The sequence below is a fragment of the Lachnellula hyalina genome, assembly GCF_007821495.1.
Source record: "Lachnellula hyalina strain CBS 185.66 chromosome Unknown contig00101, whole genome shotgun sequence".
Classification (NCBI taxonomy): domain Eukaryota; kingdom Fungi; phylum Ascomycota; class Leotiomycetes; order Helotiales; family Lachnaceae; genus Lachnellula; species Lachnellula hyalina.
The window spans coordinates 54,845-75,920 of record NW_022157215.1 but is presented as its reverse complement, the minus strand read 5'-3'; the positions used below and the strand labels follow the sequence as shown (position 1 = coordinate 75,920).

The window sequence follows — 21,076 nt, the reverse complement described above, 5'->3', positions numbered from 1 at the left end:
GGCCAGATTTCTTCCTCACATTGTGGGAACTAAGCAGGAACCAGACATTGAAGCTGGAGACATTCTTGCTTAGGGGTCGCTGTCAATGGACTTGGACATCCGACTGAGATTTTCCCTCTGGACTCAAGCACCCCTACAAGCACACCGAGGACAGCCGCAAGCTGGCCAGATCGGGAGATGTAATCCCAAGCACTGTCACGTTGGGTGATGAAATGGCAAAGTATGTTCTTGAAGAGGTGGGCGAGTTTCCATGGGACTTCTACCAAAGTGTTCCTGTTGCCACTTTGCAGTCCTTGTTAATCGACTCCGGCGTGGATGGCAACTACGATTATGAATCAGAGAAAAATATTTGGGGCGAGTAGTCCCGTGACAAAAGAAGATAGTTGACGCACTGGACTTGGAAAACTGGAGATTTTGCTTAAACCTTAGAGTGGTACTTCGGCCTCAATATAGAGATGAATCCCTTTGATATTACTTCATGTTGCGCAATAGGAGTGAGGAAAACATTTAGTAGAAAAATTTAGGTGTTTTGGGTACGGTAGAAGTGATAATTAAACCACAGGAGCATGGGATAGCTAACAGCTAGCTATTGTTTTCTACGTCCTCCTGTCGAAAACGAGAAGTAAGCTCTACTAGCCAGCCCCCACTTGCCGGTGTTTTAGCCTAACTCGGCATGAAAGACATTACATTTCAGATTGAGTGAGACGAATAGCTTGATTCATTCAGCACAGCGTTGACTGTGCAATTTGGGTATCATACCCCGACTTAGCTGTTATTCCCTATGACATCACTGATGATCTTATAACACTCTTCAGGACTCTCAAAAACGTGCCAGACGCTATTTGGAACACCATCAAAGGCTTTCTCGAACCGTTTCGGCTCGTTCTTCTCTTCAAGACCAATAGCTGCGATGTCTGTGACTTTGCGGATGAGAATCAAGTGTACCCAGCCTGGGAATTTGTGGAATCTAACGCGAATCGCAATTAGTGTCCGAGGATAAAACAAAGAAAAGACTTACATTTCTCCGTAGGCTTCAGGGTCGGATTGAGTGGAGTCTCCAATGCAAATCATTCTGCGACGTGGGACCCATGAATTGATCTTGACCATCCGATCGACTTTGTATTCTTGGGTGCCAAGTGTGAGATTCGTGAGTAAACCGGACAAATTCATCCAGCTGGCATCTCGTAGGATCATGGTTCCTTGAGGGTAGAACTTTTGACGGAATTGGCTGAGGAAGTAGTATAGGTTGTAGGGCGAGGCGGAGAGGTAGAAGAATGGGGCAGTTTTTGTGATGAGGCTTTGGATATAGGTGTAGAGTTCTGGCATACCCTGTACAGGGGTCGCTTCGGAAACAAATGTGGAGCGTAGAATACCAATAGGGTCGCTAGTTTGAGTAACCTTAATAGTATCGTCGATATCTTTACCTGATTAGCTGAATGACGTTGAATGTGAAGGACCAGCCTTACCAGATATAAGACCCCATCCTTCTGGCTCTGCAAAGAATGTCTTCCCCTCCAATATTCCATTCGCGCCCTGCGGTACTCTTGCCACTGTCGAGACAACGCTTCCACTAACAAACCCCGGAATAGATTTGATATCGCTACTGATGCCATTCCGCCCGCCCGGTCCCAATTTCAGCACTTCCTTCTGCGCAAACTCTGCATTGACAACTCTTCCCGGCAGTACGCTCTGCACAAATGGCATCAACCGTTCCTGGATCGTAGCCTCCGCCGCATCCCCTTTTCCGATCCCTATTTTCTCCGCCACATCTGCCACGACAGTACTTATTTCCACGCCCGAGTTTTGGTCAAAGACAGCAGCCACAAACTCCGCCTGCCACTCGTTGGTCTTGGGGCTTCGATACGCGGTGTTGTCGAGCAGCCATACGGTGTCGTTCGCGGTTATTTGCTGGGGGAAGGGGTTCCAGTGCCCGAGGTGTGAGAAGAGATCGTTGGTGAGGGTTGGACGTTTGTCGGAGGCAGGGTCGGCTCTGATCTTGGGTAAGTTAGACTCGATGTCGTGGAACTTGCGCTCGTGGCGCATCTTTCGTTCGAAGTCGGACATATTGTTGGCGTTATCTGAGGCCAAAAACAGCTCTATGGTGATGTTGGCGGCTTTCTGGTAGGCTTCTAATTTGTGCTAGAATATCAAAAGAAAAGAAGTGTAGCTGTAGCAGTTGAAGGTGAAGGGGAAGAGAGAGGGGTAAGGTGAGAAGGAAACTGGGAGGGTAGCACGAGGCTGATGTAAGAGGACATATATTAGCTAATCTGCACGTAAGCTTCATGTTAGTTTAGACAAGTTCAGGCTCGACAACCTTAATATATTGTATAGAGAATATCGTAGATACTACCAAGTACCTTCATAAAGCTTCATATATTGCAATATGGTGGTGCAGTTTCTTACATGTCCAGCCAGGAGAGGAGAGGAGATAGGGCAGGATTGTGAGTGATTAGTCAGCCGCGCTAGCCAGTTAACCTTAAAGCCATGATCGATAACCTGTTTCACAAATCTGCACGCTTCAGGTCAGCTAGAAGTTTAGTCACGAAAGCTTTCTCTGTTCTTCATGTTGAGGATAAGAAAGAGATAAGAGTTACCTGACGAAAACCACCAGGTTTACCGTTCCTCATTCCCCTTCATCCAAGGTAGTATTGGGGTTCAAACAGTCGGCCTCTGGGGCACACGGCAGACTGTATATGAGAACATGGTGGCACGCGCACGCGGCTCTCGAACTCATGATCCAAAAGCATCATATGATCTGGGCGCTGCAGATATATGCGGTACACGCGGTAGTTGATAGAATTGTCGACAATGACCAATCGTAGCACTACTTCTCGATTGTCAGTCAGCGAGGCTCCCAACAAATACCCTGCCGGGCCAGGGTATCCATTTAATATATCGTGGATTACAACATGGCCTCAAACATCCTCTCTATGTATCCTACGGCTCTTGGGGTGCAAGTCCCATTGGAGTTTTCAGCTTTACTACGGGCTGCAAGACAGTCCATCTGAGCCATTCTGTACCAGAGTGGCTATATGCATGAGGGCTCAGGCGCAGCTCACTAGAGAGAGAAGCATGTGAGCCGCTATATAGTTACTTTGTTGACAGGAAGTTGTACTCGGCTGCACTCCAATGCACAACCTGCAAAGGGTATTGGATAGAGGGCAAGTTCGGCCGTAAAGACCGAATAATGGAATATATTTCCTTCCTCCCCATCACCATATCCTTCAAGTTCTTGGACAAGTCTTGCACGTCAATGCAAAATTCAAAATGGCTGACGAATTGATCCTCCAAGAGGAATACAACCAAGTTGGAATGCGAATTGAAGAGGGTGGGGCTGAGGAAGAGTTCCAGCCGCGCATCAAGAATATGGGCAAAATACAATGCGAAAAGATTACGGGGTTTGACCGTCGCAAACCTATGGTGGTTTATGGCTAACGGGATGCGACTGTTCATGGCACTAACGCGACCGGTATGCCATGCTCGCTGATCATCTTCCGTTGGTATTTGCACCAGCGCGAGCGCGGCAAGTGATTCAAGTCCTTGCATAACAGCGTCACGTTCGCGATAGAGCGTAAAGAGGGCAATCGTAGAGCGTTGTTGGCCATTGGAAGTATCAGATGAGGCATTTTAAGCTACCTTGGGTATCATGTGTGAGAACTGGAAACATCAGTGTTCTTCAGAACTTGGTCAACTAGTGGCCCAAGATCAAGGAGACCAGGGATATGCTGGGCTCTGTGATACTTTGCGAGGCGGTTCGCAACGGACAATCAGAAGTAGCCACACTGCTACTTAAGTATGAGTTCAATCTCGACTCTACTGAGGGCGATGTAGAATCCGTAAATATCGTTACTGACGCTTCGCAACTTGGATTTGTGAGCATACTGTGACTTTTTCTGAAGGAGCAACCTAATATCTCAGTTGTAAATGAAGAAGACTACAACGCACTTGTGGAGGCAAGCAAGCTTGGGCACGCTGGCATCGTTGAAGTCTTGCTCACCCATGGCGCTCCAATGGTTTCTTTACAGAATTCATCAAACTCTTCCTTGATTTGCTGCTGTCGAGTCTAAACACTTCGGTAACTGTCAAGCTCCTCATGCAAGCTCGCAAATTGAAAGCATTTGTGGCGGAAGGTGCTTCCGTTATATCCGAAAACGAAGAACTCGAGCAAGGAGCCGCTGAGACATGGAAAAAAGACATTCTCGACAGAACCAAGTATAATATGACTGCAATGCAATGGACTGGACTGCTTGGAATGGATTCAAGGAAGCTATTGAGCTTTTGTTGGAACAGAGAGCACCTGATGCCGTGAAGGAACAAGGACTTCTCCAACGCGCGGCTGGGTACGGACATTTGAAATCCGTCTAGGCTTTATCGACTCTCAAGGGTATCGATATTGTTAGAGAGAACCATAATAAGCGTACTACGCTCTATCTAGCCAGTTGGAATAGCCATGGTCTCGTGGTCGAAGAGCTTATTTCCCATGGCGCTTAAATATGGACGAGGGGTGTCTGCAGCGACTCGCCACTTCATGATGCTCTCAGATGCGGTAAAGAGGAAATTGGACAGAATCTATTGTCTCGAATAGACGATTCTGACCGTGTTGGACTCAGAAATGCGTTGCATATTGTAAGCGGAGGCGGAGAGCCACCAGCGGTGGCCTTGCTCTTAGCATTGGAGTATCCGATCCCCAATATTGGTGGCCCCCTCTCCACTAAGACACGCGGTTGTCTTTTGTGTCCCCAAAAGTCAAATTGCAGGATTGATGAATTCGAAGGATAACAATTTAGCGTTTGAAAACATTCATCTTCCTTATAGCCTAGCCTTTAGATGCTAGACTAAGCCTACGAAATAAAAGAACGTAATACAATTCTAGAACTTTCCTAGGATAAGTCCATCGATTCGGGCAATGCGTGGGTCTCGCTTGGTAGACTTGTCCCAGCACCTACTTTCTTAATAACATAGTTGTTCAGAAACTCCGCAGCATCATCTATTCCCACCGGCGAGTTAAACCAGTGTCCTCCGTTGGGATATTCCTTCCACATTACTTGCGCGCCAAATCCCCGCAGCGTGTCTCGTAAGACGCGGCCGTTTCCCACCAGAACAAGGGGGTCATCGATGCAATGTTCAAGCAACACAGGGGTGTTGCGTATAACCTCATCATCAGCCGTGACGCCCTCCAAGGCAAGCACTTTCCTCGTCTCGACGAGCGATCTCCCAGGGAATGGCATCCTGCACGAAAAACCAAGGAAGGCGCCCAGCCTACGTGACACCTGCTGACCGTCTACCAGCGGCGGCAGACTCAAATTCAGTAACGTATGCACGCTAGTCGCAGCGCCTTGGCTGATGCCAGCAAGCACGAGATGGTCCCATTGACCGCCTAAGACGGTAGCCTCACTTGGAAGGATGCGTCTTATATTGGTTACGCTTTCTTTTAGACCAGTAGCTTGTAGCTCCTCATGGTCGGAGAAGTTGCTCACGTTCCAGATATCGAACCACTGCGAGATTTTGTCGCCAGGGAAGGCCACACACTGCCGTATCTCTGCCTGTGGGAATACCCAGCGAAAGGAAGGGAATATTTCCGGTAGCGTGCGGTTGTGTGAGTCTGTTGAGTATTGCAGAGATGAAGCAAAGTTTTTGGCAGTGTCTCCGCGTCCATGTAAGAACACAACCGTATGCGTGTGGGGTGCGGAAGGAGAGATAGTGATCAAGGGAACATCCATTGTTGAGTATTTTGAGAGGGATAGTATGGAGTCCCTAGGAATTAGCGATTCGGAAAGTGTTTATCTGCGCATATATTAGGCTGTGTTGAAGATGAACAAGCACCGGAGCCTTTGAACCGCGCGCGGTTCGTATAAAGAAAACCGCTGACTAAAACCATGCCAAGCTAAGATCAGATTAAACAACACGTGATTCAAAAGAAAGAATTCCAACATGTATCACGTGGTAGACCAAATATTTCACAATATCTTCAACTCGATTTTAGATGAACTTGGAATGCACATCTAGAATGACATGTGCAGTAATTCTAGATGTTATATATGAGTCGTGAAGGATCGGCGATGTAGTAAATTCGACGCCGAATGATAAGGAGTAGTTAGTGTCAGCGGGACGTGGATCAGCTTTTGGAAAATATAACGATTAGACTCCAGATTCGAACTTGAGGACAAGCATGTCTTTTTCAATCAGGGGTTTAGGCTACCGACGCAGGATACTCATATATAATCACCTTCTTCCCAGCTCCTCTTCTCAACCTCAAACTCCTTTGAAAGATCCCCAAAAGCCCTGAAGATATCGTGCATAAAGTCACGCCACCGTTCAGTATACCTAAACCCCTCAAACAACGCCTTAGTATAGTCCCAGTATTCTGGGTAATACCCGGAAGTCTCCCAGTCTACAATCCCCGTCACCGTCCAGCCCCGTGTCCCATCCGGCCGGACAACTCGATCAACCAAGATATTCCAGGAATTCAGATCCCCATGCGTGAATACGATCTCATGGCCCCTGCGGCTCGGCTCGTCCGAGTTTCGCAGAACTTGACTAAAAGCCGCCTCGTCCAAGAACGGCCCAACTGGATTTGCACCTTTGATGCGAGGGTCTCTACAAGCCCCACCCAAAGTGTCGCATATGGCATATTCTGGGCTGACGACTTTGGGGATGGCTCGTATTTGGGCCAGATAAACTTGCATCTGAGCAACGATTTCGGCGCCATCTTCGTCAGATAGCATGTCCTGGCAGCGTGCTATAGGTATGCCCGGAACGCGGGACGTGACAAGATATATATCAGGGGAATAAAATGGATAATCTGATTTTGTTGGTGCAATGACCAAGTCAAGAGGCCGAGGTACCGGGACCGAACTATACTGGCGTACCAATTTTAGGGCGTTGAACTCGTTGCGAAATGCGTCTGGATCTCCTGAATATTTAAGGTAGAGCCCAAAAGGGAGTCTCTGGACGAGCTCGTAGGCGTTAGGTTTCCCGTAAAGGCGATGTCCTACCTTTTGCAACATCTTGTAGGTGACAATCCGCACTCCATCTGGGACCATGAGCCAGACTGCGAGAAACGCAGCTTTCAGTAGGCCGAGAAAAGAAAAAGGGCTTCTTTGGTCGGTCTGGGGGCCTGCTGTTGATTGGTTTTCGAGGTCTGTTGATGTTGATGAGTGAACTTTCGTGTTCCGGGAAATCTGCTTTTTGATGCCGAGCCAACGGATGCTCGGGCAGAGTCGAGCATGAGTCCCGATAAAGCGTGGATCTACTTTCTCGATACCGAGTCGAGAATGATCACCTAGCAACGGATAAGAACCGTTAAGATCAATTGTATCTTCCGTTCCAATAAAGATAGGTTTAACCTCATACTATTCCATGGTATTAGTAAAATAGAAGGGGATAAATAAATGGAAGTGTATATGTGGTGTATCAGTCGTAAACTCACTTCGACCATTGACGGCTGCAACCTGTCTAACTTCACAAGTCCTTCTGCGAAGGCGTTGGCTGCTGATTTGCGGACAAGCCAGTGATTATGATATGGGCTCATATCCTCAGGCATTTGAGCATAAGCAAGCCACCAGTCGCGATAAGAGGGGTAAAAAAAGCACCGAGCATGTTGAAGATTCGGGCCTTTCAATGACAAGTATCAGCTTCTCGTCGCGTCATGGTCGTCTTCGATCACTAAACATACCTTGTCTTCGAACCAGCGAGACGGAACAGGGAGAATTGGGACAACAACCAGCGGATCCATAAAATGACCAGCTTTGCCGGTAATACAGCACTTTCCCCCATCACGTTTAGTGATGGCAGCCTGAGTGGCTGCATCAGGAACTGCTGGAGGACGGCCATATTTTGAAACTTGATATTTTTCAGCCATCATGAAAAGAAAAGAAAAGGGTATAAATTAAGAGACGTACTGGCTTCGATGAGATAGCTCCAATCAGACACAATAGGAAGAAGGTCTATCTATTGACTATGACTAGACTAACATGCCTTCAATACATACTAAGCCGCCAGTCGAGGGCTAAGGGCTTCGGTGATGAAGGATGAAAGGAGCGGGCCAGAAGGGTGAGGCATCCTGGCGCTTTCAATGAGCGACAGAGCCTTTTTCACATCATCATCAGTGATATGGGATGCCATTCCGAGGGTTGAGTAGCGATTTGATAATGATGGGCCTGAGAGATTAATATTGTTTTTGGTAGAACTATAGGCGCTCGGGTCGGTTGTTTTGGTATCTAGCTTCCTAGCCTACCCGTTGACCTAAGTAGGCCTCGGTAGCTGCGCGCGCGCTTACAGTAGCAGATGGCCGCATCCAGGATCAGGACTGGGTCTCTTTTGCTTAGACCGATGTTGTAGAATAATGATAACGATTAGGCTGTTGTAAGGTTCAACGCTATCCATCTTTGATGGAAGTCGATTCAACGGGACGCTATGGTTCGTCTACATCGTATGGATCTCAAATGGAGGTCGACTCAACTGGACGATATGGTTCGTCTAGGTCGTATGGATCGCAATCGGAAGTCGAGGCATACAGAGGAGGTAGGGTATAATGCTTGGCTGGTTTCTACTATACATTAGCTCAAAGTCGGGTGAAGCAAATATTTTAGGGAAGAAAGCTGTCCTAATCAAGTTTTATATATGAGATCGTTTTGAATATAAAATTCTTAAAATTCTAGCCCCCACCCCCGCCTTTTCATTAGCAATTTAGAAAAAATTGAATAGAACGAACGACTTAAACAGGATTTTATTGTAGTTGACTACTTATTAGAAGTAAACATTTTCTTTGCTATTAATTAGGATTTAAATACGGATCGAATCAGTTGTAAAACTAGCAATAGTTTCAACCATTTACTAGAGGAAGGACGGAGGTAAAAAAATAGAAGCGCCAAAGGTTTATTTACTAGGATGTATAAATAGAAGAATGATGTAAAATTATATATCAAGTAATAGAATTCAGGGCTGGACAAATAGCAGGTCTTCCTGCGTCTGATATAACCTACTTTATGCACTAGAGTTATGGTTTCATTCTCGAAGTAAGCTTCTTATTTGAAAAGAGGAAATAATTGCATGTTTTACATTTTCCCTATGCGAAGTAAGTCTGACTATCCCTCTATTGCCGATTCTGATTTCCACTCCAATAAGCGAATCATTTATCACGACAGTGCGGATCACGTCGTAGGCTCTTCGAGACCCTCCATCCAGTTGGGATCATTGAGAAAATCTAAATCCACGAAAGACGCATCTTGGAAGACGTCAAGAGGCTGGAACATCATGGTTTCAGGTGGTGGGCTGCTAGGTTTGGCTTGGCAGATCAGCGACTGGTTTTCTAGTAAGAGAAATCTAGACTTACATCTCGAGGAAGGATACGCTTCCGGCACACCCCCAAACTCCTGTCGCCACATCCAGATAAAATCATAAATAATACTGCCACGCATCAGCAAACCTGAGATAAAACAGACCTGGGAAAACCTAAAACTGACCTAGCACCCAACCTCGACTTAACCAACAACTCCGGCGGCTCCTCCAGCACGTCCGTATCCCCACTATGCCAAACCTGCGCGACCATCTTCGCCAGCTTGCCCGTCGAGTCCCCACTGCCCACCGCAACCTTACTCGCGGCCACCGTCGCATCGTTACACAGCTTCTTCCCTGCCTCGAAATCGATATCATGTCTATAACTCGACCTTAGCACTTTTAGAAGGATGCAAGTCGCGACGAGGAACATGCGGATGTGGTACGCGCACATGTAGGAGAAGAGCTTGTGGGTGCTGTCGAGTGAGGTTATGAGAGTGGTGAAGGAGAAGGCGGAGGCGTAGGCGCGGAGGATGCCGGTTTTGCGTGTTGGTGTGGGGGAGGAGTCGAAGAAATACATGGAGTGCATGTAGAGACGCGCAGCGGAGACGTATATACGGTCGTACACTTCAACCAGTTGTTAGAATGAGAGGTTATAAAAACGGAAAATGGGGTAGGGAAGGCGTTACTTGAGAACATATGGGAATGTTGTTGTTCTATCTCGTCGAGCTCGTAGTTCAGGGCGTTGAGGTTACTTTCCCATGTTAATGCGAAACTAGGTCGATCACCCGCGTTGCTATCACCTTGGGGCTCGCGAAGATCACCGTAAATTACTTGGGTGACTCGATTGCAGTATCGCTGGAGTATTAATTTGCAGCGGAGATCGTCTGGTACTGTGTATATATTACCAGTCTGGCATGCAAAATCGATCGTTTTGTCGAATGGGGTTATGGGTAAGAGGCCCCATGTAGAAGTTAGACTGTTGTTGGTTTAGTATCAAGTTGGATGAACGCTGCACACGCTATAGGGTTTAGGTACCTTTGTGACAAGATGTTGGCGGCCGCCCAAGTCGCTGTTCTCATTTTACAATCCCTTTCACTGATGGTGGCTTTTGTTTCTGTATAAAAATTAGCGAACGTTCTACTATATAGAAATCTCATTTAGAGTGACTTGGTTTTGGGGCGAACGAACGTAAGAAGTCTGTTGCGTTCATGGGTCGATGAAGCCCAAGCTGCATGGCAGTGCTGATTGCAATAGAGCTCAAGGTAACCAACGCGGCTTTGTATGTAGAATCTACTGGGAAAGGCCACGCTGATATGAGAATAATAGATTGAACTGTGGATAGGCTATATGGTGGCGTGGAGATCGCGGACCAGACAAGCTTTGGCACCCATTCGGACAGCACGGCAAACAGCATGAAGTCTTCATCGTAGCGACGAGAGGCAAGTCCAACTATGGCCCAAAATAGATGCTCTCCAGAGCTGTAATATTCATCTGGAGACTTTGATGGGTCTAGGAAAGGGAGCGATGGATGGTAATGTTCGAAGAAGCTAGGGGGATTAGACGCTAGTCGGTATATCAAATAGTATGTAAGCTTACATCTGGAACAGATTATCAATCTGTGCAGCATTCAACTGGACCGTCTTGATCGATCTGGATGATACGGCGGGTGGCCTAGGACTACTATAAGTAGATGAGGTTTCTTCCGGGCTGTTGAGAAAGCTTTGAGAATCCGGGGTGAAGCTCGGTCCGTTCGCGGTAATGTGGGGTTGGGGGCTAAGCCAGGAGTTGAGATTGACTGATCCAGTAGCATTATTTAAAGTACCAGTGGAACCTGAATTGCTCTCTCGGGAATTTGAAGCAATATCGTTTTGAAGAGCCTGGGGGTTTGAAGGCCTTGGGTTTTGCGTCGATCGTCGCCTATCTCCAGGTTGAGATCCAGATCCACTAAACGCGGATGCGAGAAGCTGTACTTGCTTCTCAAGATCAGCAATTTTTCTACTCTCAATGTAAGTATGGTAATCGCACTGCGTGTAGAGCATATAATTACCGACTCTTGCTTTGTCTCTTATAGGTCGTATCCCTTTTACAGTCTAGGCCTAGCCGGGAGCATCTTGAGCAGTCCTCCGGGCCGGTGCTCACGCAACGAACCTTCTCATATCAGCCTCATATCCCCACGTGAGTGATTGGATATGGATAACAATGTACCTTAGACTGCCTACAAGCTGAGCACACTACTTGTTTCGTCCTTGTGCGACGGGATGTCAGAGCATCTCCATTGGTTTTGGGGGGTTCCAATTCGGTTGAGTCTCGTACACTACTAGCCATTGAGATGGAATTATGTAACTTCTGTCATGCGTGTGGCTTCTTTTTTATCCGAATAGGTCTAGCAGTCGGATATATATGTGCAAGAGCAATGTAGGAAAGACCCTGCGATATATTACATAGTTACGACAACGCCTGATGTCCATAGACGTCGCGTGGTAACGTGACTCGTGAGATGCCGCGAACGGCCCGATGCGTTCGGAGTTACTGTTTTAGCCAACACAGTACCTAGAAAGAAGATTCAACAAGAGCCGATTGGTGATAATGTTAGGGAGGAGCACGATCAATGGGAATGGAAATTGCGTGTCGCATGGGCAATCGTTCTGTGACATCAGGCGAAGCTACCTAGGAAACACGAATGATACAAACAGATGTACCGACGTTTTATTTTGGATACTACTCAAGTAGAAGACTGAACTAACATCTCAGGTACGTACCAGTGTCAATTGCATGGATGAATGGACAATTGATTGTTGAGAAGTCAGGAAACATCCCTTCCACTACACCACAAACGCTTATTGCCCAAATGAACCTTAACCTGGCTACAATTGACAGAACCAGCTCAGTAAGGGACAGTAAATTATACATGCCATCGCACTCTCCCTCTACTGCAGAGTTCTCTACATGGTATAGCGAAAATAAGGATTCAGCAGATCCGTAACATCCCTCTCGCCCATTTCCCTCCCCAAGCGCTCCTGCTCTTCCTTGCCAACCCCACTCTCAGCAGCCATGCGGTCTCGTCTCTTATTCTGCCACATATAATACAGACGCCATACAGCAATAAGAACGAATTCGGCACCGAGGCAAATGGCGCAGCCAATAGTTCCGGGGATGTATTGGGGAGCGTCTTTGGTCTTGAAGATTTGGCTTCCTGCTATGTTGCCTACGCACTGGGGATGTTAGTTTTGAGAAGATGCTTTTGAGAAGAATATGGTGGGGTACTTACGTAGCCGACAAATGTGGCGGATGAGATGACAGTCTTCTTAGTCCGCCCGGCGACGTTGGATGGTATGAGAGTCCAAGCTAGGAAGAGCGATAGCACGTAGGGTACGGTAATGAGGTATAGGAACCATTTGGACCACTTGTAATGAGGGGTGTTTGGTAGAAGAGCCATGCCCAGCATCCCAGCAAATGCAGGAAGGGTGGCAAGAGCCATAACGTATAATCGACGCTGCTTTACTCGACGAGTATAGATACCGACTATCAGGAAGATGATGAGAGAGACGACTGTAGACAATGAATATACATACTTAACATGCAAGCATAAGGAGTATTTGCAGGGGGATAACGAACCTGAGCGTGGGATGCCGATAAGTAGAACCTGCAATTCTGTGAAGCCGAAAGACTTGTACATGAGTGATCCGAATGATGTCAATCCGCTACTGAGGCATTAGTCTGACCTTTCTATTTATGAATGGAAGTGACGCACCCATTCGGAACAGATGACAAGAAAGCATTAACCATGCAGAAGTATAATTGGGGATCTCGAAATGCCTCGGAAACCTGCGGCCACGACCACTTTCTTCCGGTGACATCTCTACCAGCTTTGTTTCTTACAATACGGGCAGCACTATGCAAAAATGATAGTTAATTCAACTGCTAAACCAACACAGTGTCAAGGTTCACTCACGCCATTCGTTTTTCCTCCTTACTCAGCCACCTAACTTCCCTCGGGCTTCCAAGCAAGGCAAAACAAACTAGAGCCGCAACAAGTGTCAACGACCCCAAGAATAGAGACACCCCTCTCCATGGTTCTAGACCACCATGTTCCTCAGCACGCTGGCCAATTCCATAGTTGACCAAATCCGCAATTATGCCAAAGCCAGCGTTGGCAGATTGCCAAAACAGTGCGCGAGCTGCATGCTCCTCTGTTCGATACCAATTGCCGATGATTAGGAGGAAGCCAGGAGAGATCGTGCATTCGAAGAATCCTTGCAGGGCACGGATGGCCATGAGATGGGACCAGTTCTGGGCTGAGCTGATTGTTATTATGCAGACTCCTGTTCAGTGTCAGTATCGTACAGGTTTCAAGCAGGATGTGAGAAGCATTGTACCCCAGCATAGCATATAAATGCTCAATGTTCTCCCTAGCGCCCATCTTTGAAGAAGGAAGTTTGATGGAAATTCCCCACACATATACATGATGTAAAAGCTAATGGGAAAGAGTATCAGCGACGGTAGATCTCGGTTTATTATTCCTTGACGGCAGATTGTATACGTACATAGAAGTAAGCCATTGGTACTGCTGGCCCTTGAGATGAGTATCCTCGCGAAGACCAAAAAGCGCTTGCGTCCCAAGAGATATCTTATCAGTTTGCTGAATGCCGTAGCAGATCCACCTAGGTCGTCGTCAGCGGGGTAACGCGTGAATGAGAACCGTCATGCACATCAATGGTAGGAGATATCGATCTATTTTCCTCAGGAGCTTTCTGTACTGCTCTGGCGTGTAGTCTGGAATGGTTGTTAGCGTCTCGAACCGTCTTCCACCCTGTCCAGCGACAAATGCAAATTCCAAGGTGAGGACGCACAATTGATCCAATTCAGTGTTGCCTTGGGATGCAGCAAGTGGAATCTTGAAATAACAGCAGGATGAAGAGACATAAGTGTGAAAAGAATAGTACTACTAATCAAAGACATACCAGACTCCCGAATGATATCTCCATCTACCACAACGACCTCAACATCAGAAGACGACTGATTCTTCTCGTCAATTGGAGTCTTCAGGTCCAAATCAAGCTTTTCATCATATGTATGGGCATATGCTTGCTGTACAATGCCTTCCTGTGTCGCTATGATTGGGACCGGATGCGAGGAGTCAAAAGTCGAAGCCATTGTAAGCGCAACACAACAGTACGAATGTGAGGATGTCTAATGATAGTAAGGACCTGTCAGTTCTATCCACAGATATATAAATTATTTGTGTTTGCTTCTAAGACTGTACAGCAGAAGTCAATTGAGAATTACCCCTCGTTGAGACATCTGCCGATATATAGTAATGTACTGATAAGGCAAATCCCTGTGCACGCAGCCTGTCTGTCTGCATACAGCCTTGTTTTTTTGTGTCATGTTTTCCATAGTATCTTGAAAAGATTAAGAAGATGTTGCAAGAGATAACGATTAGGAAGGTGCATGCCAAGCTGCGTTGCCCGCCACTCGGCATGATTCCTGGAATGGCAAGATCAAAGGGCCAGATAGCCATAAATACCATTAAAATCAATTTAGATGCTCAATTGAGCAAATCCATAGCCCACTCGGACTGCCATCCGTCAAAGTTTTATTGTGCTTTTCTGGCAATGAATCACGTGACTAGCTTGCTTGTTGGCACCACTAACACATAGGTTGGAAGGTAAAACATCATTTCTGACTGGCTAATAAGCGTGGATCACGAGTGCCATCTAACGGGGTGCCGTTGGACATGTAAACTAAACTCACAGTGTATCCAGGCTTCTGTCATGGACGATGTCCAGCGACGTGTATTCGAAGCTCGATTGAGAGTAGAAATGAACCTTAAGATTATGACGGCGGAGAGTGCCAGGATTTCGGCTCACCTTGAGGCAAAAGGCTATGGCCAATTGCTGTGTGCTGGGTTATGGAGAAAGATCGTGAATGCGGAAAAGGAGTACTGGTACTCGAGTAAATCTATATAAATTCCTTTAGCCCGGCGCTGACGTGGATCTTCCCATTTCCGCGTTGTTGTTATGAGTAGTTGGATTTACTCGCAGATAATGGATTGGATGGACCTTTGAAGAAGTGGCTATAAAACACAGCAATTCCCCAGCCTAATAAAGACGTAAGTCTATTTTCCTCGGAAGACAAACCTACGGCGTGGGGGGTCTAAAGTTGATAATCGCGGGGTTGGGTGTACCCCACCACATCGAATCTACCATGGAGAAGCACTTACCTTTTCAACCCAGACTCGTGCAGATATTCGATATCCGTTATAGTAGTTTCTCTTTCAAAGATGAATGGTAGCATGATATGTTGTGTAGGTAGGTATGCCAGCATTGGGGGCCACATTCGGTGTGAAGCCCCCATTGGCAGATCAATTGACCCATTTCCACGCGACTCGCGTTCCTGACGGCCACCTTGATAACAGGCTCAAACGAGCTTCTAAATCAATTGCATCCTATTGATGTCGAGAATCAGTCGTCGAACGTGACTTTCGAGGAAGTCCGGGCGATATTTCCATCCAGGGATGAGACATCAAACCTTTCCGAATCAGGCCAGCTCAATCGGACTTCCAATATACAATCATTGTCATTCGAGCGTTCGGAGACAGTCAATGAGCAGGAATCGAGCACAACCCCTCCTTTAAAAGACGTAGGGAATGCAGCCGTAAGAAGACTGACATCATACAATGGACCCAACCATACCCAACCTGCTACGACGACAGAAATAAGACACTCTAGCAGCTTCTCAACCGCATCGTTTGCTTCGCTCCAAACGCTCGAATCATACTACACAGCTACCAGCTATGTCGAGTCATGGCATACTGTACCCTCAATCGTCGAGAACGATTCGAAGCAGGGCAAGGGATTCATGATTCGAAGGTCGTCTAGGAAGCTGCTTCAGTCAAAAGGACTTGCGTTTCAACCTTTGCTAGAGGACAAAGAGGAGGCGGATGATGAATATGATTGGTGTGGACGAGGGATGCATGTTAACTTTGGGCCGGGAGAGAAAGTACCGCTCGAGGTTTGCGATTCAGCGGGTCATGGATCGACGTCTTCGGTAGACATTGTGAAATGTCGACGGATCAAGCTAGCGAGGAAGCTCACGCATTTGACGTATCGGACGAACCAAAAACATATGTTGAGGGAGGCTCAAGCGTTGCAAAAGTTGAAGCACGCTCATGTTGTCCAGTTAATAGGAACGTACCGGCAAGGAAGGAAGGTTTGCAGCTCTTCTCTATCCTGTGGCCGATATGGATCTCGCAGAATATTTGGAGGAAGGGCGGTTTATGCCAGATGCTGACAATAATTGGACTGGAACCTCTTGGGGCTCTAACCACAAAAGACCTCACCAAGACGTGCTTTCGAAGGGATCACTATGCCTTATCTCCGCGTTGAGGTATGTCCATGAGAGTGGGGTCAAGCACATGGACATTAAGCCGGCCAATATCCTCCTCAAGAGATACAAACCGGCCAAGGCATATTCTGAAAGCATAGCATATAAGCTATACTTGTGTGATTTCGGCATTGCGCAAGTTCTTGATCCCGACGAGCGAAGTCAAACTGAAACTTATCCGGGAAAGACCCCAATGTACGCTTCCCCTTAAGTGGCAGCCTACACCGTTCATGGCAGGTCCTCTGATATATTTTCACTTGGCCGTGTTTCCCTAGAGATGGCTACTGTGTACTCCGGCTTGACGGTAGAATCACTGAATATGGTAATTCGAGGCAACAGCAAAGTGTTGAGTGTCTATCACACGAATCTTGATCGTGTAAGATCCTGGATCTCCACACTGGAATATATGCGAGTCAGCAACGCTATCATCTTGAGAATATTGGAAGAGTGACCAAAAGATAGGCCGAGCCTTGTGACGCAACAGGGCACGACGAATGTCACAGACGACGAATGTCTTCACCACCACGACCCCCCTGACTTATTTGAAGAGGACGGGCCAAGTCCTCTTGCTGACGAGATCTTCAACTCCAACTCGGTTCAATCCCTTCTGGGGGAAGGCGTTCAACGATTGGCCAAGCCTTGTGAGGCAGTCGAAGAATGACAAATATTATAGGCGTGGAATATCTTCATCGCCACCACAATCCCGAACTTATTTGAGGACAGGGAAAGCCATTCTGCCGCGTATATCTTCAAGCCTAACTGGACACTCCACCACCGCCGGTCCGGTGGAAAAGGACCCCAAGAAAGTTACTCGGGAACAACAAAGAAACATATAACATCTCCGCATGGATGGATGAAAGGCGCCAGATACCAGTATGAATTTTTATGACAGGGCAACGGACTGATGGCCACCATTTCCGGCATTGGCGACCACGGTCCACGATTCTCTATGTCCTAAACTGTAAATCATGAATAGAAATATGTTGGACGCTAAACTTTACAGCGTAGTTGTAAATGGTAAATGGTAGATAGTGGTAGTGATATCCTTGGAGGGACGTGGGGAATTTGCACCAACAAACTCAATGAGCAATGTTTAGGACGCATTCTTGACCTCGGTGCAAAAATAGAACATAACAACAAGTCAAAGTGAAATCCTAGAAATATATTTTGACTGCAATTGTGATGATGTGAGACGAGGTCCTTCGTTCTGAATTCGGAGATACACTTTATACTAACGCCGGCGGACGCTTCCGCGCAACGCGCACCTTCTTCTCCGCCTTAAGCACGGCCGAACTACCGCGTTCCTTCCACCAAGATCTACGGAGTACATATATCATCTCTCTAGTACCATGCATCACTTGCGGTGCGAGGGTGCAGATGTAGGAGACTAAATTCAAGCCAACAAGAATTCAAATCCCAGAATTTTACTCATAATGGTTGCCCTCGACGTAGTCCACGCCTCCAATAGCAGGCTCCGCGAGCTTGGCCCTGGCCTTGTAGCTTTATTCGGTCAGCATATCCCCATTCCCCCCACTGGAACGTACCTTAATACTGCATAGTTGGTGGAACCAGTGGCATTGGCGAATTTACTTTGAAAGCATTTGTTCAAAACACCATCTCCCCCAAAGTCTACATCGTTGGCAGATCAGCCCCAGCCGCGGAACGAATCATCGAGGAATGCAAAGCTATCAATAAGGATGGGAACGTTGAATTCTTGCAGGCAAATGTGACGGAATTATCAGAGGTAGATAGGGTGTGCAAGGAGATTGAGAAGAAGGAGTCTAAGATCAATTTGATTGTTCAGACGCAAGGAAACTTGACCTTAGCTGGTAGACTGGGTAGGAGCCATTCTTACCCTCTTACAACTAGCTTCACTGACATATCAATAGAGTCACCGGAAGGTATTGATCGTAAGTTCACCCTAAACTTCTACTCGCGCATGCGCTTCATCGAAAACCTCCGGCCCCTCCTCAGAACTGCAACGATAACAGCTCCTCACTTCTCCCGAACCCTAAGCGTCCTCAGCGCAGGCCATGGCGAAGGGAAGCTCGACTTCGATGACCTAGAGCTAAAGAATAACTACTCTGGTGTTCGCTGTGCCACCCACACGATAACCATGAACAGCATCATGATCGAGGAATTCGCAGGCCGGGATCCAGGCACCACATTCGCCCACTCCTACCCCTCGGGCGTCAACACAGGCATTACGAGAGAATTACCTGTTTGGGCACGCGCTGGCTTCGCCCTTTTCAAGCCGTTGTTATTGCCGTTTCTGGTCAGCGTTGAAGAGACGGGCGCGCGACAGCTTTTTATTGCTACGAGTGGTATATATGCACCTCTGAAGCCTGCTGGGCTTTTGGCAAGTGGTGTTCCAGCACCAAAGGGTATGGAGATTATGGACGGTGTAGATGGGAAGGTGGGAAGTGGGGCATATATCGTAAATTGGAATGATGATATTGCAACTAGCAAGATATTAAAGGAATATCGTGAGAAGGGGGTTGGGAAGACCGTGTGGGAACATACCATGGGGATATTTGAGAGGGTTGAGAAGGTCAATAAGCTAAGGGCTGAGGCTTATTCAAAGTGAGTCCCTGTGGTGCTTTCCGCTTTGGCCTGGCTTCCTTTGATATGGCTGCACTCCTCTCCCTCGGCTCAATTGTTTTTCAAATTATACCTCGTGTTTGTCAGGCGTTATCTTTTGGGAACTGCAGCGGCAGTAGAACGTTTTACAATCGTTCCGATATTCAATTTCAATTACTTTGCTATTGAGACAATCCACCATCCACGTGACACCTATCAGAAGATCCAGGCGTTCCGCATCACATCTTCAACTTCAATCTGGACATTGTAACACATTGAATAGGGTGTTCAAATTGCTACGGCATTCATCCTCTCTTTACGATGGCTCCATACGCATCTCAGCTTGAGTACATCCGCCAGCGGGCCCTCCCACAGTCCGACCTAAAACTCGCAGAGAATCTCACAACCTTTTATGCAGCATATGCAGGAATTGTCACACAGACTTGTATAAAATACCGGCTTGATTCAACAGAGGTACAGCAGTACGAGGCAGAGAAGCGGCTTTTCAAGATTATTTGTAAGTTACTTCAATCCACACACATAATCTTCCTCCCACAGCCTTGGATCTTATCCTGACTGTGTACGTATAGGGCCAAACAAGTTCTTCCCCGGTCAACCACCATACCGAAAGTACATCCTCAAACTCCACAATATCCAGCGGAAGGCACTCGACGCTGGGATCCCGCCAGAGACATTCGACCAAGTGTGCAAGCAGCTTGCTCTTGCGCGGTATGAAGATGATGAGGAGGATTTTGATTTGAAGCAGTATAGGACTGAGGAGCAGCTTTGGGGGCATTTCTGTAAGTCATGGTAGCGTCGTGGAAGGGAAATTCACAAGTAAGATAGATATTGAAATGCAAACTGATGGTTGAACTAGGGCCAAATGATGTGTTTCCTGGTGTTGACCCCAGCGTCCCTCCACCACCTCCACCTTCACCTCCACCTCCACCTCCGAACCCGACACGCAGTATCCCTGTGCTCATCGAGCCTCAAGTTACTGCTACTGCCACGGGTCTCTCCCAGGAAAAGTTCCCTCCTAGCTCTCGACCCACCACAATAAACGCAAAAGGATCGTCAGGGCAGCCAGGGCCTATCGCCACACCAACACAGCAGAACAGTTCCGCCCCCAGCTTCTCCGGATCGATATACCCAGCCTTCCACGCAGCGCCCAACACCTTCCTCTACTCCATCCTGCACAACGGTTGCCTCCCAGCCCCACTGTCCACCGTCCTCCGCTGCACGGCCCGCACGGAAGTTAACTGGTCGAAGGGTGGCTTGGATGTTTGGATCCGGTGTGAAAATGAGGGGGCGGCTGTTATGGAGAGAGCACATGTTTTGGTGGGGGATTGGGCGGAGATGAGTGTCGATGAGGGGTGGGCGCAGATGGTTAGGGTGTTGCGTGATTGTGGTAGGAGGGCTGACGGGGGTGGGAACGGGAATTAGAAGAAGAGGAGGAGGGTTCGGGACTAAGGGGGTGTGGGACTGTGGGACTGTGGGAGTGTGGGATGGTTTCTGATTGTATGATACGGTTTGTGGGGCGGTTGAGGGATTACTCCGTTTGCGTATTCAACAGTTTGAGTTGCACTCATCCAGCGACTGAAGAGAATGTTTTCTTCTCCTCTCAGGTGTGTTTATGTTATCCCAAAGCTTCCCCTTACCCTTCCTAAACTTTCGGCTCAACTAGCTCGGGAGGATCGAGCTTCGTATTAAATACACTTGCTCCAAGATATCGTTCAGAGACCTTCCACCCCTCATCCGTCATCTTCAAGCGATCAATCATCTCACTATAAAGCCACGTTGCCGGTAACCCAGCATTACTTTTCATAGAATA

General features: G+C 47.4%; 7 protein-coding genes across 7 annotated transcripts; 1 reads left to right on the top strand and 6 right to left on the bottom strand.

Moving 5' to 3' along the window:
• Positions 1-765: 765 nt before the first annotated feature.
• Positions 766-2,064, bottom strand: APP1_0 (Phosphatidate phosphatase; the record flags this gene model as incomplete). The annotated part of the gene is made up of 3 exons (XM_031151939.1): positions 766-967; positions 1,019-1,424; positions 1,467-2,064. The coding sequence occupies 3 exons, from the start codon at positions 2,062-2,064 to the stop codon at positions 766-768; spliced, it is 1,206 nt and encodes a 401-aa protein (XP_031004047.1).
• A 2,816-nt stretch (positions 2,065-4,880) lies between these two features.
• LHYA1_G007006 (Acyl-protein thioesterase) lies at positions 4,881-5,720 on the bottom strand (the record flags this gene model as incomplete). Its single annotated transcript, XM_031151938.1, has 1 exon — positions 4,881-5,720. The coding sequence occupies one exon, from the start codon at positions 5,718-5,720 to the stop codon at positions 4,881-4,883; it is 840 nt and encodes a 279-aa protein (XP_031004048.1).
• A 492-nt stretch (positions 5,721-6,212) lies between these two features.
• On the bottom strand, positions 6,213-7,543 carry LHYA1_G007005 (uncharacterized protein; the record flags this gene model as incomplete). The annotated part of the gene is made up of 2 exons (XM_031151937.1): positions 6,213-7,352; positions 7,430-7,543. The coding sequence occupies 2 exons, from the start codon at positions 7,541-7,543 to the stop codon at positions 6,213-6,215; spliced, it is 1,254 nt and encodes a 417-aa protein (XP_031004046.1).
• Positions 7,544-7,617: 74 nt separating this feature from the next.
• On the bottom strand, positions 7,618-7,861 carry LHYA1_G007004 (uncharacterized protein; the record flags this gene model as incomplete). Its single annotated transcript, XM_031151936.1, is given in 2 exon segments — positions 7,618-7,656; positions 7,676-7,861. 2 exon segments carry the CDS (start codon positions 7,859-7,861, stop codon positions 7,618-7,620), a joined length of 225 nt encoding a protein of 74 aa, XP_031004033.1.
• Positions 7,862-9,152: 1,291 nt separating this feature from the next.
• Positions 9,153-11,273, bottom strand: SEF1 (putative transcription factor; the record flags this gene model as incomplete). The annotated part of the gene is made up of 7 exons (XM_031151935.1): positions 9,153-9,286; positions 9,335-9,408; positions 9,465-9,903; positions 9,966-10,255; positions 10,315-10,393; positions 10,468-10,826; positions 10,876-11,273. Coding segments are annotated over 7 exons (1,773 nt in total), but the record flags the coding sequence as incomplete, so codon positions are not given.
• Positions 11,274-12,221: 948 nt separating this feature from the next.
• On the bottom strand, positions 12,222-14,433 carry LHYA1_G007002 (putative transporter; the record flags this gene model as incomplete). The annotated part of the gene is made up of 9 exons (XM_031151934.1): positions 12,222-12,491; positions 12,548-12,828; positions 12,895-12,983; positions 13,031-13,171; positions 13,232-13,601; positions 13,656-13,753; positions 13,824-13,940; positions 13,989-14,052; positions 14,241-14,433. The coding sequence occupies 9 exons, from the start codon at positions 14,431-14,433 to the stop codon at positions 12,222-12,224; spliced, it is 1,623 nt and encodes a 540-aa protein (XP_031004052.1).
• Positions 14,434-18,098: 3,665 nt separating this feature from the next.
• andH_1 (Oxidoreductase) lies at positions 18,099-19,252 on the top strand (the record flags this gene model as incomplete). Its single annotated transcript, XM_031151933.1, has 3 exons — positions 18,099-18,174; positions 18,225-18,503; positions 18,555-19,252. 3 exons carry the CDS (start codon positions 18,099-18,101, stop codon positions 19,250-19,252), a joined length of 1,053 nt encoding a protein of 350 aa, XP_031004049.1.
• Between the last annotated feature and the right edge of the window lie 1,824 nt (positions 19,253-21,076).